Raw genomic sequence first — 19,190 nt, forward strand, 5'->3', positions numbered from 1 at the left:
AACCAAACACATACCTGCTGACATTCCATTTTATGTCCTAAACAAGTAACTGCAACAGACAGATCAATGTGGCATTTGGTAGAAATCCAGTAGCTTTTTTAATGAGCAAAGATTTCTAAAATCAAAAATCAAAGTTGTAAACAATAAATTAAAGCAGCCCAAACTCCTAAACAAATGGTACTCTCTGATTGCTATGGTTTGGAAAGGATCATAGATCTGAAGCTGGACCTGCCTACCTCAGGAGATAAATCATCATCCAAGACCTCTACAATGACCCTTAGCTGAGCCATCTATGCCCAGCTGGTGCTCCGTCTGCCCACTGGCACAAGATTGCTTATTTATATTCATATTAAAATTACTGTACATTACTTTGTTCATAAACTTCTAAGCCTCCCTCTGTCAACTATGCTTGTTCAGCTAAAATGCATTTAAGAACTATTACAATAGTCCTTAACAATACAATATTACAATTAAGTCCAAATAATTTTTATTCATTCTCCAATATATGAAAATACACACAATCACACACATACATGCCATAGTTAGTTATATTATACTGATGAGCATGTTCATTTTTAAAAAGATTTTATTTATTCATGAGAGACACAGAGAGAGAGGCAGAGACACAGGCAGAGGGAGAACAGGCTCTCTCAGGGAGTCCGAAGTGGGACTCGATCCTAGGATCCCAGGGTCACAACCTGAGCCAAAGGCAGATGCTCAACACTGAGTCACCCAGGTGCCCCTGATGAGCAGGTTCTAAGTATTATTATTTTTAGACAGAATTGCCTCTATGGGTTGGAAGAATGGTTTTTTGGTTACCAGTGGGGTCTATTTCAGTCTTTTACATTAATGCTAATTTGTGAAACATTTCTAATATCATTTAAAAGACAAAGCAAACAGTCTTAGTAAGAACTATATTTGTTTAATGTCTCACAGTGATCCTTGGTCGACATTATTTGGAACATCCACTTGGAATGGGGATTTGGTTGACAGAGATTTAATGAACAAGAGCATCCTACTAATTTTGGGAAATCTCTTGCTGAGAAGCAAAAACATAACAAATGCTGGTAAAGTTTCTGTTGAAGTCACTCTAATAAACATACTCTTTAAAAATCACAGATTAGACTGTGAACCCACTTTAAATGCCCTTAATGTCTTCCAATACAACATGCTGAATTTTGTATATTGTTAAGAAAAGGCATGGAAAATAGAAACATCTGGTTTTACTACTTAGAAAATGCAATAATTGTCAATTTCCTGCTGTTGGCAAGCACCCCAAAACACACACTAGATTTGTTAACAAAGGCAATTTAGTGTTAGGAAGGCAGCTGGCTCTAGTTTCTTCCTTCCCAAATGGTCATCACCATCTTAAACTTCAAATATGTACTGTGTTGCAACATAGAAAAACTCCCTTCTTTCAGAAACAATAACTAAAAACTAGTGTTTGTTATTACACAAAGCATTACTTTCTCCATTAAACACCCAGGCACCTGTATGCACACACACATACACACCTGCTTAGAGAGAAACCTGCAAGATTTTTGCTTACAGAGGATTCTTGAATTGATAAAATCCTCCATGAATATAAAGTTTCACCTCCATAACTTCCCTGGACTATTTCAATGAAGGAATAGCATCAGAATTTAAAAATTCAGGGCACATCTACAAAGGATGGGATCTTCTCAAGAACCCAGTAGATGATTTGGGTCCATACTTCAAAAAATAGAAAAAGAAGTCCTGTATACTGGTCCTCAAACTTCACTGCACTTTAGAATCCCCTGAAGATATTAAAAAAATGGTTGGGACCAAGATCCCATTGCTACAGATTCTGATTTAATTGATTTGGGGCCTGGCCTGGGCATTAGGACTTTCAAATACTCCCCAGGTGATGCTGTTGTAATCAAGAATGCAACCAAGAATGCAAAGTGCTCTAGGATTATATTAGCATTGACCAAAGAAGTTCTTACATCTTTACCTTCCAGTTGTTGGTCATGCTGGCTTCATTCAGGCATCTGGTTATGAAATGCTAGCCAGAGGAGCTACTTAGCCAAGAAAGTCTGTTTTAGAAATCTTTAAATTACCTTTTAGAGCATACAGTTAAAATTTTAAATATGTTAAAGTTATTACAAAGGAGGTAAGTGGGAAAGGCAGGCTTTTTATTAAATTACAAAGAACAACAGTGAATATAAATAAGTGAAATGTCACAATTACATCCATCCTTGTAAAAATAACAGTTGGCAAATACAGAGGAAGGAGAGTCTACGTTAGCTGCGCTTCAGAGAGCTGAGCTTCAGAAAAGTTAGAGACTGAACATTTTAACAAGCATTTACAAAATGTCATCATGACAAGAGGAGAGAGGGCCCTCTGCATGGAAGAATGATCTAATTTCTGCATATTTACTCTGCAACTTTCAATGGTAATGGGAAGCAATGATGCTTTCTGCTCTTCCCTGTGCATATCTGACGTAAAGAATGCTCAATAAAGGGGTACCTGGCTGGCTCAGTCAGAAGAGCATGTGAATCTTGATTTCAGGGATTTGAGTTCCAGCCCCATGTTGGGTGTAGAGATTACTTAAAAATAAAACCTTAGGGGTGCCTGGGTAGCTCAGGTGGTTAAGCATCTGACTTGATTTTGGCTCAGGTCATGATCTCAGGGTCGTAAGATCACACCCAGTGTCAGGCTTTGTGCTGTTAGATGTGGACCCTGCTTAAAATTCTCTCTCTCCCTCTGCTCCTCCCCATGCTCATTCACATGCATACGTGTGCTATCTCTCTCTCTCTCAAATAAACAAATACATCTTTTAAAAAAATCCAATTCCACCTGTCACTTTTTACATCTTTAAGTGTGGCTACAAGAAAATTTTAAATTGTATGTTTGATTGGCATAATATTTCTATTGGATAGTACTGCCTATACCCTGGAGAGATAGAAGGATGAGATGAAATTGAACAGGGTAATGAGGACCCTGAACAGTGTTAGAATCTGTAGGTTATCCAGTCATTCCATCATTCCATCGGAGACTGGAGTTGGTGTTTTACACGCCCCCCCCCCCCCCCCCCCCGCCAAATGAAGAGAGATAATCCAAAATGAGATCATTTTGAAATGAAAGAGCCTGAGATACTTTTATTTTTTTATTTTTAAAGATCTTATTTATTTAATCATGTGAGAGAGATAGAGAGGCAGAGACACAGGCAGAGGGAGAAGCAGGCTCCAAGCAGGGAGCCCGACGTGGGACTCGATCCCGTCTCCAGGATCATGCCCTGGGCTGAAGGCGGCGCTAAACCACTGAGCCACCCGGGCTGCTACTTGAGATACTTTTAATGGAAAAGTTTTCATCTTTGTTCACTACCCTGGATGATGGGGTCTCATTGAGAAGTTGAGATCAGTTATTATTCTTCACACATTTGGGAATGATGTGAGTAAATACTTCACCTCAATACAAAGTAAAGTCTTTTATAGAGTTGATATCATACTTTTATGTAAATTTTGAACCCTGCTTGGTTAATCATCCTGTATACATTAATCTCTTACCAACATGAAGAAACATATATTGTCCTAGCAAAACAGATCTAAAAAGTAATACTGAAATGGAATACCATTTGGAAATAAAAAGGAAAAAAACAATACTTGCTATAACATGGATGAGCCTCAAAAACATTATGCTAAGGAAAAGAACTCAGATGCATTACATTTATATAAAATGTCCAGAAAAGGCAAATCTATTGAGGCAGAAATAGATTAGTGGTTATTTGGGACTTGGGAGTAGGATCAGGAATTAATGGAAATGGGTGTGAGTGATTTTTCTGGGATGATATAAATGATGTAAAACTAGACTATAGCAATGGTTGTACAACTACACAAATTTACTAAAAATTATTGTACACTGAAAACAAGAGAGTTTGTAATATATAAGTTCTTCAATAAAGAGGGTTTTTTAATGTTAAAAGCAGTAAGATTAATAGATTTCTATAGAGTATTCTAAATTTTTGTACATTATTATGAAAAGATGTGGAAAATAGACAAGTAGAAAAAATTGAAAACTATAAGTAACCTTGCCTTTGGCAAATACCCCAATATCTACCAATTTATTGTTAGGACATCAAAAATGAGATGTAAACTATTTAGAAATTAGATAATGAAACGCTATTTCAAAACTTGTAGAATGCAGCTAAAGAGACAGGGAAAAAAGGAATCTATAGCTAAATATATTTATTAGAAAATAAGAGATTGAGAACAAACTAACTAAATCTTTCAACCTAAGAGGATAGAAATAGCTCAATAATATTCAAGACCATGTTTCTTTCTCTGTCTTACCTCAAACTCTACTCCTAATGAAACAAGTCCTCATATTTTACCTAATCTAAATACTTGATGGACATTTGTCACCTCTGTGTCCCTTCCTAGTTCATACACTTTTCCTCACACAGCTACTAAAGAAAATCTAGAATTCGCTTCTTGGTCATCAATTTCTACTTATTCCAAAATAATTTTGAAGCCTTCACCAGAAAAAATCCTATGAAATCTTTTGAAGAAGCTGAGAGAAGACTTGAACTGGAGAGCTATTCCAGAAGGATGATCCTAGATTAGAGATTAAGTTTGGTATGTATTCTTTAACAAAATTTCAATGCAAACAATCAACAGAATTTTTTAAAATGAAATTTGACATAAGAAAAAGATATTTTTGAAAAGAATAATGAGTGAACACTTGCTCTATCAAATAGCAAAACAGATTAATTAAAACAGCACAGTATCAATGTAGAAATATAAATATAGATCAGTCTTTATTTAATCTAATCGAGAGTCCATATGGATATGAAAGTATAATTAGAAGTATAATACATAATAAAGGTGGCATTTCAACTTAGTGAGTTAGGATGAATCATTAAATAATTGATGTTGAGAGAGTTGGCTATCAATTTAAACCAAAAAATGAAAGTCAGACACTTAGCTCATAGCATTCTTGGAAATAAAGTCCAGATGGCTAAATTTTAGAAGAAATGTGGATAATACTTACTATTTTCAAAGAATTAGGTACATTTATTTGCAGAGATGCTACATATAATTTTAAAGTTTGTGTTTTGCAAACGTGATGCTGGACCAGTATTATAAACAGGGAATGAGTCCACTTTTGCTGCTGCTTGTCAAGCTGACTGCTATGGTTCAGAAAGGGGTCTTTTCCTAATTTGTCTATTCAGGTAGAGAATCTGTGCAGTTTGCCATTAAAACAGAGCACCTTTTCTAATTGGCACAAAAATCTTAAATGCTAGCAGTAATCAAAAAATAGTTAATAATAAATAGGTAAACTTATAGATACATAAATGCTTTTATAAACACAAATGGTTTTTATAAATTGAACATGTCCCTCTAAAATTCATATGTTGAAGTCCTAATACCCAATGTGATGGTGTTTGGAGATGAGGTCTTTGGGAAATAATTAAATTTAGATGAGGTCATGAGGGTAGACCCTCATGACGGGATTAATGTCCTTGTGAGACAAGACATCAGAGAGCTACTGTCTCTCTCTACCTACGGACACAAAGCAAGAAAACAGTTGTCTAAAAGCCAGAAAGAATTCTCCCCAGAAAGTCACCATGCTGGCGTGTTGATCGTGGACTTTTAGTCTCCAGAATTGTGAGAAAATAAATTTCTGTTGTTTAAACCACCAGTCTATAGTATTTTGTTATGTCAGCTGGAGTTAATACAATAGTATTATATTATAAAATGTATTGGGTTTTTTTTTGTTTTTGTTTTTAAACTCATTTTTTATATAGGTACATATAGAATGTATGCATATATATCAGTAGATAACTGATAACAGAAAGGACTTCAAGAGAAGACATTATATGACAGTAGTGATCAACGGGCACTTTAGCTTGAACCTCGTGTTTTATTTTTAATAAAATGTCTCGTTATTACATGTTTTATCTAAAATGTTAAAATGCTTAAATATTTTGAGAAAAAAATTATTAGGAAGTATCTTATGTTTTAAAAATTTCAATTGATAGTAATCACTTATAGTTAATGTGTGCTACATTCAGTACTTCTTTAATCCTTGCAACACCCCTATAAAGTAGACACTAGATATGCCTTTACTGTACAGATAAAGAAATTTAAGCACAGGGAAGTTGAACAACTTACCCCAAAGTCATATAGTTATAAAGTATGGAGCCAGGATTCTAATGTCGACAACCTGATTAAAGAACCTTCCCTCTTAACTTCTCTGACATGTTCAGAAAGAGAACAGAGCTTAGGAAATCAGGAGGTTAGTGGAAACTTTGGCAAAGACAACGTCAATAAAATAAAATAATTCTTAACTATGGGAAACAGAGGGTTGCTGGAGGGGAACTGGGTGGGAGGATGGGGTAACTGGGTGATGGACATTAAGGAGGGCACATGATGTGATGAGCACTGAGTGTTATGTGCAAGTGCCGAATCACTAAACCTTACCTCTGAAACTAATAATACACTATATATTAAATTTAACTAAAAACATTTTTAAATGAGGGTGAAACACAGATTATAACTGAGAAGACATAATTAATAAATAAAATGAATCACTATATCTTTTTATGCTGAACCACATAAAACTGCCAATGCTTAACCATTTCTGACCTGCAGAAATGGAATTTTCTTACAGTTTGACCTAATATGTTTGGTAATTTATGGATATTGTTTTCAAGAAACTTAGAATTCAAAAATAGAAAAAGAAAATGAACAACAGAAGTTTTTAAACCCTCAAGGCCATAGGTGTGTGTTTTTAACAGATCTAGAAACTGTCTCAAGCTTTTATTCTGATGCGAAAATATGTGCCTTCAGTTAAAAAATTAAATATGAGATTTGTGAACTGTATTTAGTAGTAGAGAAAAAAATACCTAGCCAGATTTCTTAGTGTCAGGGTGGTTATTAGAGAACAGAACTTCTGGTTCTTGCCAGAAGCAAAAGCTACCAGTAGTTTTTACATGTTGAACTCCATCTCCCTAAGTCACAGAATGAGGACAATGCTTTCATTTACAACATTATCCAACATTTTCAGGAAACAATTTTTTGATACATTATATTATCCTGATGTTTTAATGAACTTCTCCACTGATTTCCCACTGGCATGCAAATATTAGGCTCATAACTATCCAAGTCTACACGTCACATGAGTTGAACCTACAGATCATAGACCCCTAAAAGTTGATAGCTCATTTAGCCCTCAGAAACGATCCAGTTCAATTTTACAAAGAACAAGGTAGAACTTCATAGAAGTTAAACGAATGGCTTTGGCCAAGTCATACACTATTCAATGAACATTTAAGACTAAAACCCTGGTCCCCTGATTTCTAGTACTTAGTACTCTTTTTGCTATGTGTGACATGCCTATTTTTTCCTGTTATGTAATGCAGATTAATCTGATTTTCCTTTTCTTCTTTTCAACTGGAGTTCTGAGTCAGCTAATCTTGATAATTATTGGAACAGGAAGCAAAAGACTGAAATGGCTCTGTAATCAAAGAAACTCCCTGGCTCTGAGGGGGAGATTCTATTAGAAGCATGCCTGCTAGATGCTGGGACCTCACATCTGTTCTGTTATTCCCACCCCCTTTAATTCCTATGGCTCTCTCTTGTTTTTCCAGCATAGCTTCAGACTACCTAACCAGCCTTTGGCCTCCACCATTGTCTTGTTCTTTAGTGGGATTTTTTGTCTCTGACTCATGGCATGACCTATTTGCTGGTATCCACCTTATCTTAGTTTGTGCTTGTTTGGCTGGTTTCTCATTGGCTGTTTTACCTCTTAGCCTTGAGCCTTGGCTTTTCTGTATTCTCAGTTTTCTCCATAACAGATTAAACTGAACTCTAAAATTCTGAGATATCTCAAAAATGACGTAAATTTCATCCAGAAAATCTTTAGGAATTGTCTGGCATCTACATGGAACTTCAGATTTACTCTGCAAACTTGGTGACTGGAGTTTGAGATAACTCCCATGGGTCACAAAGGAAGCTTCCTATATGTAAGTGAACCTCGTTGTATAAAATGGTTATATTTTCCAATATAAGTCTAAGGGGTAATTTTCATTATTTATTTTTTAAAAAGATTTATTTATGTATTTGAGAGAGAGAGTGGGGAAGGGGCAGAGGGAGAGAGAATATCCAAGCAGATCCCAAAAAGGGACTCAATCTCATGAACCATGAGATCAAGACCTGAGTTGAAACCAAGAGTCAGAAGCCCAACTGACTGAGCCACCCAAGCACCCCTATGAGGTAATTTTTAAATAAACTTTATTTTTAGAGCAGTTTTAGGTTCACAGCAAAATTTAGTAGAAACTACAGAGTTCCAGGCAAGTTTTTTACACTAACAGTAAAGTTACTGTGACCCCCTTTGTGAAACCAAAGAGCTATTCTTAATTTATCTCTTGTTAAAATCTACTCAGAAGCCAGTTATCAATTTATTATCTCATAACTCCAAACCTACCCTTCATTGCCTACTCTATGAAAGTAGAGCTACACCCTGTGACTATTTCTCCCTTTCAGCTGGCACAATGTTATGTCAGAAAGGGGTTCTGGAAAGATGGTGATGGAAGAAGTGGCCTTCTTTCCTGTTTCTGGTGTACTCCTTCTTGCTTCTACCATATGGCTGCCTGCTGCATGTGTGGGGTACACCCAGTGGCACCTGTACCCATGGAGTTCCAATGGCACTCAATGATCAGCTTCCCATCAAATTTCAGAGGCACTCCCATGGTCAGATTCCCACTGAGTTTTGCAGGCCTCCCAGTGGTTGACTTCTAGCTTTGGCCTCCTATACTCAAGCAGGGTGTTTCCTGCTTGCCCAGTGACTATGAACATATGTTGGTTGAGCCCATCTAAGAACTTCACTATGCAGTGAACCCCAACTGTGTCTTCTACAATGAGGTTTGAATCCCAACCATGGAGTGTGTGTGGGGGGGGACACTTCCACATTTGTTTCTGCTATGGGAACCTTCGTTCAGCCCTGGGATTTTCTTTAAAGTTCTCTTTATCTCTTTATATAACAGAAGTTTTCTATTAGAATTAGTAATTCTTTATCTTAAATTTTCCCTATTCAAATTACTATGTTGTCTCTGTCTCCTCACTGACCCTGATTGATACAGTAAACTTGGAAAAGTAATTTTAAATTCTCAGGGTACTCATTCATAAAATCAGGACACTGGGTTAGTTGATCTCAAATGTCCTTTTCAGCTTTAAAATTACACCATTCCAAGAAATCCTCTGTGTTTTTCTATATAGGGTGCATTCTAAGTATACTAGAACGAATTACATACAGGTATAATTGTGTACTGCCTTCCCCAGCCATCCTCACAGTAAATGGGTCTCCCTTCTTAACTGAATAATGGTTTCCTCCTTCTAGGTCAACATATTCAGTCACAGCAGCAGCCAATATCATTTCATGCACACAGTGGGCAATCAAACACTATGAAATTGTCTCTGAGGGTTTTAACTAGGAAGCTATCTAAGGAACTAAATGGCAAGCTAGAGATTTGTGTATGAATATAAGACTGAAATGCATTATAAATATCATTTTATCTATTTGTGAATATAAATATTGTAAGAACACATTAAGTATAGAAAAATCCTCCCTCTGCTACTGGTTACCCTACCATCTCCATCACTATGCAATTTAAGATTTTTCTTTTACCTTTCTCGGTCTTTCACTGATTGTTCAGCCATTAATTTCTTCAGTTCTTCCAGGCGCTGAAGATCTCTCATTTCCATTTCTTGCCACTTCTGCTCTTTTTTAGCCCAGTATTTTCTTATCTATTGTATAAATGATACACAGAATTTAAATTAACAACTGATAAGTCAAAATCAGGTGAAAAGTAATGAGAAAATATTCACTGGTTCATATAGCCAATATTGAATTTAAATGGCACTTTATCTTTTTCATTTCTTAGATCTGGCCACAGTATGTTGACAACAGAAAAAAAAATAAATGAAAACGTGAAGGTACATGTCCTGAGAAACTGCATGGTTTAACAATTTCTGAGGTGGAAACATAACTTATGCTGAGATCTAAAGTTTAAATCTAGGGCTAAAATAATTGACTTTCAGGGAACCACAATAGAAGCATGTTATTGTCTCTAAAGTATATGATCTACCTGTTACTCAAGAATATTTTTATCCCCTTATGGTAATGCAGTCTTTAACAAATATAGCTTTAAACCTATTTTTACTTTAAAAGCATGAGTTTATTTATGCTAATGGACAGCAGGATGTTGAAAGCTTTATGCTTCTGGGGAAGTGGCAGGAGATAGGTGGGAGGAAGGAGGAGAAGAAAAATTAGCAGAGTTGTGATATATAGTAGTTCTGACTTATGTGGTAAAATAAAGGACAAATTTATCCAGCTCAAAAAGGGTGAGAGCATTGTTCTTACTGGCCCTGATTTACTTCTGTTCTCTGAAAATGGAGGCAGACTGAGGAAACTGAAAGTACACATAGGGATTTTCAAGGGGATGAAACCATTATTCAAGGTCCCCTAGTGATGGGACAGTTGAAGTCAACCACTCTGGTTTGCCATGTTGTGTGTGACCCAAGAGACTGGATCTTGCTGGTAAAGAAAAGAGCAGAGCACCTCCATGGTGAATGATAGTGAGTAGCTGCCAGCAGAAGCTCTGTGTGGGGGACAGGTTAGCTTCACCCACAATGTGACATTGTCTCTTTTAAGAAGTAAATATGAGGGTGCCTGGGTGGCTCAGTTGGTTAAGCATCTGCCTTCAGCTCAGGTCATGATCCCAGGGACCTGTGATCGAGTCCCGCATTGGGCTCCATGCCCGGTGGAGAGCCTGCTTCTTTCTCTGCTTCTATTTCTCTCTCCCTCTCTCTCTTTCTGTCTCTCACGAATAAATAAATAAAAATTTTTTAAAAAGTGAATATGAAAAGCTAAGTGCTTTCAGACTTTCCCTAGCAAACATGGTCTCTGACCCCTGGGAGAACTAAAAGAAGCATCCCGAGCAACATGGCCACAGGCGTCGCAACTCCAACACCAGCAACCACAATGGAGACATCCACTCAGTGCTTAGTGAATAGATGAATAGACGCACAGTAATTTCACTCCAGACATCATGGAGATGTGGATTTAGGAAGAATGGAGACGAAGCTAGAAAGGTAGCAGAACCAAAGATGGGAAGTGAAAGGAGAGGGTAGGAGAGACAGACATAGGAAACACTGACAAGGTATGTTTCGGAGCCCTAACGGATAAATGCCGCAGCATTCTATCAGTGCCAGATATGGAAATGTTAACATGGTTATATCTTCTTCCTCAGGGGGTTTAAGTGGTCTTTTTTATGCTTTATGCTTTTCAGTGTTACTTTATTGTTTTACAATGAATATGTATTTCTTTTGTAATCAGAGAAAACCAACTTCAAAACTAAATGTTTAAAAAAAAAAAGCAGATATTAAAGAGCATTTTCCTCTGGGCTCCAACAGACCAACAATGCTCATTTACACTGGGTGTTGGCGTTGGACGGAAGTCAGTGGTCCTTTTGTCAACATCCTTTGACTACAAGCAGACCAACCCCAGGTTGCTGGTGTCTTCAGATTGCAGACATCATTTGGCCTGCTATCCTCTGCAGGCTCTAGAAGTAAGTCATACCTGAGGCATTTGTCATCTTTGGATCAATCATTTCCATTCCCAATTCTCTGCCATCTTCAGACATTGCTAGAGTGTGAGCCTCCCTCTCCATCTTTCTCTCTCTTTCTCCCTCTGACTCTTCCTCTCCCCCTCTTCTCTCTCTCCCCTTCTTTCTTACTTCCTCCCCCATCTCTCTCCCTCCCTCCTCTTATGTGAGCACAATTTATTCTCTCTCAGTGCTTTCTACTGGGCTCTCTGAAACTCCTGTATCATTATACATTTTGACTGTTTTGACTGCAATTCTCTTGAGTAAAGGATGATTATCTTCTGATTCCCCATGTGCCAGGAGGCTGGGGAATGGTTTGGGCATTTTCCTCTTTGTTCACTGCTGCTTTACACTCCAATGATATTCCTCTCATGTACAATGCTTTCTTCCTTCTGTGTTAACTGTATCTGGCTATATCACTTTCTACCTGTCCTTATCACTGGCATGTGTGGACTTCCAGGTCATTCACAGATATTCATCAAGAATTCAGATATGCGGGTCACAGCCACATAGGACTCATTGTCCAAAACAACTCTTTCCACTTTCCTACACAACTTCAGCATCTGCCTGAATGCCCTCCAATCTATTAATCTCACAGTTTCATGATTTCCTCCATTCCAGGGAGCCACCTCTTCCTCCAGGATCCTATTGTCATCAAGCACATTTCAGTTCCAATTCTGAAATTTTCAATTATAACCATCGATTCTATGACCCGAAACTACCCACTCCTTTTCTAACATCCTCTGTGTTCTGGTTGCATAATTTTATTCCTCTAGTAGAGCCCTCATCACAAGGCTTTGCTAATTAATATGCTTGTTTCTCTCTCCCACCAGACTTCAGAAAGTGGGATGTATTTATCTGGCATTTCCAACATCGACTAAAGGGTCTAGACCATAGTATATACCTAATAAACATTTGATTGATGAATGAATCACACAATTGTAGAAACTGGCACCAAACTTATGGTTTCAACTGAATCTTCATTGACAATCAGCGTTTCTTTTTTTTTTTTCTTTTTTCTTTCTTTTTTTTTTTTTTTTTAGCATTTCTTTTATGAACTCCTGGTTAATGCCTCTTAATTTCTCATGTCTGTATTCTAAAACCTGTTTACTATGTTAAGTTCCATATTTGCCTCTCCTTCTTCACTTTTATCAGGGGAAATGGAATCTCTAAATGATATTTTCCATGATGCCCTGCCCCTCAGAAGAAGAGATGCCTTTCTTTTGTTAAAGACTTATCCCTTTTGGGCTCTAGATCCTACTCCCCAATTCCATCTTCTTCATAACCTTTCTCCATCATCTACCTCTCTCCCTTGTACCTTCAAACTCTTGGTCTGTACTGCTTCCTTTTCCTCACATGGAAATATATACAGGTCTCACACATTTACAAAAATTTAAAAACTTTCTTTAGATCCCCAAGACTATACTTTCATTGTTCCCTTTTCAGTCAAGCATCTTAGAATACTTTTCTTCAACTTCACATCTCCCGTTTTACTCCTCACCCATGACATTCCTACCACTGCCTTCCCTCCAAATTCAGTACTCTCACCAGTGATGTCCAAATGAGCAAACTAAATGATCCTTTTCAATCCTTATTTTACATAATGTGTTTGTGTATTTAATTCTGTCAACCCTTATCTATAGTCTTAAGATATTACTGACTTTGGCATTCATTTGTTCAACAAATATTTATTGAACACAAGCTTTAAGCCAGATACTGTGCTATGTACTTGGAGTATGATGCTTAAAGAGAAATAAGGCCTCTATTTCACAGAGCTGCGACTCTCTAGAAAGAGAGAACGAATAAACATGTAAATGAAAATGAACAGAATATTACATCTCAAGTTCTAAGAAGGAAATAATTATAGAAATGATTTAGAAAAATTGGGGTAGAATTTTCATTAAGAAGGCATATTTTTGTAATGACACTTGAATTAAAACTTGAAAGATGATTGTGAGACAACTACAGGAAGAGATGGAGGGTGATCACCACAGGAAGTGGGAGCTCTAGGTCCAATAGCATTGAGTGGGAAAGACCTTGTGCATTTTTAAGACAGAGAAGAAGCCAGTACAGCTAGAGCATGTGGTATGAGTTAAGAATGAAGGTGAGATTGAGAAGCTAGCTGGGAGCTAAGTGGTAGGTGAGGATTTAGGTCTAGAAACAAGGAAAAGCTATTAGAGAGCTTAAAGCAGGGAGTGACATGATCTGACTTACATTTTTTTAAAAGTAGCTCTGGATATTGAGTGAAGAATGGATAGTAGAGGAACAAAGGAGAAACAAGGGGACCAGATAGAAGAATAAGGTAAAAATGATCACTTGGATCAGGAAATGAAGGGAAGTGTTCAGACCTGAGAAGGTTCTTGAGTGGAATCAAATTGTTCACTGAGGAATTAGATATGAAGATTGAAGAAAAAGGGAATCAAGGATGATTCCTAGCTTTTTGCTAGAGCAGTTGGTTGAATGATGGTACCAATAACTGGGATGGAAGATTGGAAGAGTAACAGGTTTGGGAAAGAAAGACAACCAGGAGCTCAGTAGAATATTAAACAGTTGATGTGATTGCAAGACCTTGAAGTGGAGATTCCAAATAAGCATACATCCGTACAGCTGGGTGGCTGAGGGTCAGTTCAGGGCTGGAGATCTAAATTAAGGAAATATCTATTTACAATGGTATTTGATGCCACAGGATTAGTAGAGATGTCCAGGGTGAGAACATAAATAGAAGAAAAAGGTGGCCATGTACTTTCATTCCTATCTGCCTTTTGTAAACTTTCTTAACTAGATCTATTGCCTTTCCCTCTTCTACCTGTCAGTTTTACTCTATCCTTATCATCAGGATAAATACTATCTCCTCCTTGACTCATCCTCTGAACCCTCTAGGAAAAAATCTTAGCTCTATCCTTGGCACACCGATGACCCTTGGTGAAGATCTGTTACTCTCCCTTCTTTGTCCTGCCTTGAGTTCCTGGATTCTTTTTCATGAGGCTCTGCCACTGCATTATTACTGATATATTTCGTCTTTCCTACACAGCTGGCATGGTCTGCCCTGCCTGTAGCCTGCTGAATCGCTCCTGTCCATCCTTTAAGATGCAATTGTAGCATTACTCTCTCAGCCTTTCTCTTTCTCCCTCTCTTCCAGACATAGGCGTACCTTCTAAGGCACTATTTAGGTATCCTTAGTGTAGCACTTTCCATATTGGTCTGCATTATTCATCTTGGTATTGTGGTACCTTGTATCATGTCTGACACAGGGCTTAATTGATTAGGTGAGTGGAAGCTTCTTCTGGTCTCTCATCCGAGAATAACAAAGTTGTGGATGGGAACAGGGCCAGCAGTTTTATTTGCAGGATGGTAAAGTCTGAACTAAGCACTTCCCTAAGGACAGTTCCATTCACTTTTTGTCAATTAATAGGAGCAGGAACTATGTGTCAAGAATTATTGGCTTTGAATGCCTCAAGCTAAAGTTAAGGCTAAGGATATTTAGCTAGCCCTTTGGGACATTTGTTGAGACACAGATTTCAAACACCCTGCTTTTCACTTTTTGAGTGATCCTTGTAACATTCCAATGATAGGGAAATCAGGCCCTAATTATGCCCCTATTTCTTCTTCTTATCTATGATTCATATTGGATGTTCCCCTTCCATAGTCCTACATTTTGCTCATTTTGATGAAGTTAAGCCAGTAAAAGTGTAAATAAACCAAATAATTTTTCTGTAACATAATGCTATGCTAACTTTTCAAAGAGCGGAGATCATTTTTATATCCTACTTTACCTTTCTAATCTTCCAAACAATATTTCTCCTATTAAAAACTCCACTAGGAAACAATGTTTACAGCATTGTAGTACCTCAGAGTTTATTCTAAAAAACTTGGACTGATAGTACATAGCCATTAAATTATATTTTTCACTCCTTCAGTCCAAGAATTATTATAATTTAGCATGAAATAAGAATTTTTTTACACATAGAAAGCAAAAAGTTAGGACTAAAACATTATGGAAGGAAGACAGTTTGGTTTCTGATTTGAAGCAATCTGTGTGATGTTGAATCCTTGAACAAATAAGCTTCTATACCTTGCTTCCAGGTCATTATTTCAAAGGTTTTAGTGACTCATGCAGAAGGAGGTCATAATTCTTAACTAGATACATTCCCTGCAATCAATTTGACAAGCATCTATATTTCATCATATAATTCTTTCACACGTTTGTGTGAATTTCTGAAAGGTAAAGAACATTCCTTACAGTATAGTATTTATTTGTATCTAGTATTGCCTCTTGCAAATGAGAAATACATGATAAACCTCTGCTAAATGAATCCAGAGAGAAATTATATGGAAAAGCAACATTGCACACAATACTTTTCTTATTTCAACTTATATAAATCCAAAACTATTAATAAAGCATCCAATTAGACAATAACAATAGACAATAAACAATCAGCAGTCCACCCCCTAAGTCATGTAGGGGTGGAAGTGCATTTAATTTCAAAAGAGCCTGGGGGGCTTGGTATTTCTCTAAGTCAGATTGTCCATGAAAGTCAGATTAAAGATCTTTTTTTTCTTCCAAAGATGGAAACTTTGTCACCTCTATCCTCAAAACCTTTCAGCCAACATTATCTCTTCTATACTCTGTGGTACAGACAGCTCTGTGGGCTTAAACCCAGGAAGCTTCTGATAAAAATTTGGCCCCCAAAGAATTACTTTGCATGGCATTCTTTATGCAAATATTTTGAACTCTCTATATGGGCAAGAAATCAAAATAGAAAGTCAAATTTGCAACCATCCTGCCTAGTTATTTGAATAGATCTCCTTTCAGTTCACAATTCAGACTATTTGTATCACAGCCCCTTATCAGTGCCCTAAACTTGAATATTTTTGCCACCAATCTCCAACTTGATGAACAAGTACATCCACCATTGGTAAGAGGGTAGGTTGTCATACACTTTCTGAAGAATAAATAAGAAAACCACTCGCAAAAGCCTTAAGGATTAAGAAACAAAGTTTAAGAGGGCCTGGGTGGCTCAGTTCTTGAGCATCTGCTTTTGGCTCAGGTCGTGATCTTGGGGTATTTGGATCAAGTCCCGCATCAGGCTCCCTGCAGGGAGCCTGCTTCTCCTCTGCCTATATCTCTGCCTCTCTCTGTGTCTCTCATGAATACATAAATAAAATCCTAAAAAAGAAAAAAAAGAAAAGAAACAAAGTTTAAGAATTAAAAAGTAGGGACATATGCAAAGATTTGGGTATCGGTATGTTTATTACAGCCTTAAAATGGCAAAAAGTTGAAAATAATTTAACATTCCAAAATAAGAAATTGATTAAATGCAACATTTCCCATAATGAAATACTATATAAACTCTAAAAATTATGTGGTAGGAAAACAGGAGAAAATATACAATTTATTGATAAATTTTAAAAAATAGGTTAAAAATATTATATGCAGTATGATTCCAGCTAAGTTAAACGTATATATATCCCCATGTATATAGAAAAAGGAATATAAGGACACTGTTAATAATTTTCTTTTGGTGCTGGTTTAGGAATTGGGGTATATCATATTATATTTTGAGTGCTTGTTTGTATCAACAAAGGACAAAAATACTTTACAATTAAAGTATGTTTTTTAAGTCTGGCCAAGAAAAATCAATAGTTAGAAGGAATATCTAAGGGACACGACTATTATTCATTCCTGAAGTTTCCAAACTCTATTTCTATACCAAGTCAGATGACAAGAATATTGCATATCCTTGTACAATAACATTTTCACTTTTTATCACTTTGCATGCAGCATTTTCACTTTCTAGAGAAAGTTTCATAGGACTACGGTTTAATTTTATATCATAGGCCTTATAAAGGTTGATGCAATATCATATGAGGATTGATTTAGATTCTTCTGTAAAGCAGTTCTACTAAAAATGCTATTCACTGCATGGTTTGCCTCCCTCCCCCAGTACATGCTGTCAGCTCCTGATGTGCTGGGATGTTGTCTATTATTAGCAAATAAGAGCTAAATGCTTCCTTTTAACTTTAACCATGTTCAATTACAGCACCCCTTTTTAGTCTTGGTTTGCTGACATAACTATATTCCCATCCTCTTAATTTTTTGTCTTACATTCTCTTACTAATTTTCTATTTTAATGATTCTTAATAGGAAACAGATGGCACACTCAAAATTAGAATAAATCAAGAATATAATAAGGGGACAATTGACAAAGGAGGGTTGGAATTCAGGGCAATCATAAGACATCATGCAATAGCTGGGCTGCTTTATCACCCATTGACCAGAGTCAGAGAAAGCTGTGTGAGGAGGGCCACCTGACAGGAGCTGAGAACTCTGGTGGAGGACGCAGCTGGTCATCACAACTCTGCAGGGCTAGGAGCTGGGGAAACAACTCTCCCAACATCAGTCTCCTTTCTCATCCCCACCTCCAGTGTACCATTTTGGCTGAATCTAACCAGAACCCAGAGGGCAAGGGAGCTATACAAGACAACTCCCTGGGCTACAGGAAAGAATAGAGAGTAGATATGACCCAAGGGGGAGATGTCCAGCACAATAGTACTAATGCCTCTTACTATAATTTGCTTGGAAGTAGGTGATGTCTATATGCATAAATAAGTAACATGAATCTCTTTTAGGTGGTGTTCACTTACAAGAGCATTTTTCCATAGCAGAGCTGTCTACTTGAATTGGCAATAGCTGTTTTCTGCTGTGATGTAGTCTTATGTCCTTAGAACAATGATGAGCCAAGAAAGTATTCTGGGGTAAACACATTAGTTATCTCCCTCCTAATTGAAATGCCAGGTGGATTAAAAAATAACTGTCATGTCTTCTTTAGAAGTAAGGTCTATTTTCAGTATGAGCATTGAAATACTACATAATGATCGTGTCATATGTTGATATTGCTAAAATGAATTTGTCTGTAATCTTGTTTAATTTCTCTCTTTTCACTATTCATTAGGAAGGGAGTATATATACCAAGGATGTTGTATTTCACAGCCTGAGGTGTCACAGAGAGTAAAAAGTGAAAAGTAATCAAACCTCAGAGTCATTCAATCATAACTTCTTAGAGCTAAGGTGATTTTAGCGATCATTTATTCCAAACACCTCATTTTACATTTGAGGACGCAAACCCTCAGAGGCTGCATAACTTGCCCAAGGTCATACACCTTGTTAGGGCCTCCTAGCTTGGCATATTCTCCTCTATATCTCAGATTTAAAGTACAGTTGTATACTGCTTGTTCGTTATATTCGTTCATTCAACTAATATTTGTTGAGTGCCTTGTGCCAGGCACTGGAGATAAAACAATAAAAATAGACAAACCCCTCTTTTGTTATGGGCCTTACATTCTAGAAGAGAAAGAGAAAACAGCCAATAAATAAGCAGATGGGTGGCAGGTGGAATGATAAATGCTAAGAAAAAAATACAGTAGGGTAAATGGACAGAGTGACAGGAAAGGAGGATGCTATTTGAAGTTTGGTCATTGAAGTTGAACTTTCTCTCTGATAACATGATACTGCAGTGGGATCCTGAATGAAGTGAGAGGGTGAGTTATACAGACATCTGGT

At 37.0% G+C, this 19,190-nt stretch overlaps 1 protein-coding gene across 18 annotated transcripts in view; it reads right to left on the bottom strand.

Moving 5' to 3' along the window:
- CCDC148 (coiled-coil domain containing 148) overlaps window positions 1-19,190 on the bottom strand; it is a 285,404-nt gene that overhangs the window by 88,467 nt on the left and 177,747 nt on the right. For 17 of the 18 annotated variants that reach the window (XR_005384565.1, XR_005384564.1, XM_038584562.1 and 14 more), the window contains one exon: window positions 9,652-9,770. Coding sequence is in view for 16 of the 18 variants with exons in the window: in XM_038584562.1 (XP_038440490.1) it covers window positions 9,652-9,770 (119 nt within the window). In the remaining 2 variants the exon portion in view is untranslated. Of the gene's footprint in view, window positions 1-26; window positions 116-9,651; window positions 9,771-19,190 lie in introns of those variants that run through there. The other variant, XM_038584573.1, reaches the window with a different exon arrangement.

The sequence above is a fragment of the Canis lupus genome, chromosome 36, assembly GCF_011100685.1.
Source record: "Canis lupus familiaris isolate Mischka breed German Shepherd chromosome 36, alternate assembly UU_Cfam_GSD_1.0, whole genome shotgun sequence".
Lineage (NCBI taxonomy): Eukaryota > Metazoa > Chordata > Mammalia > Carnivora > Canidae > Canis > Canis lupus.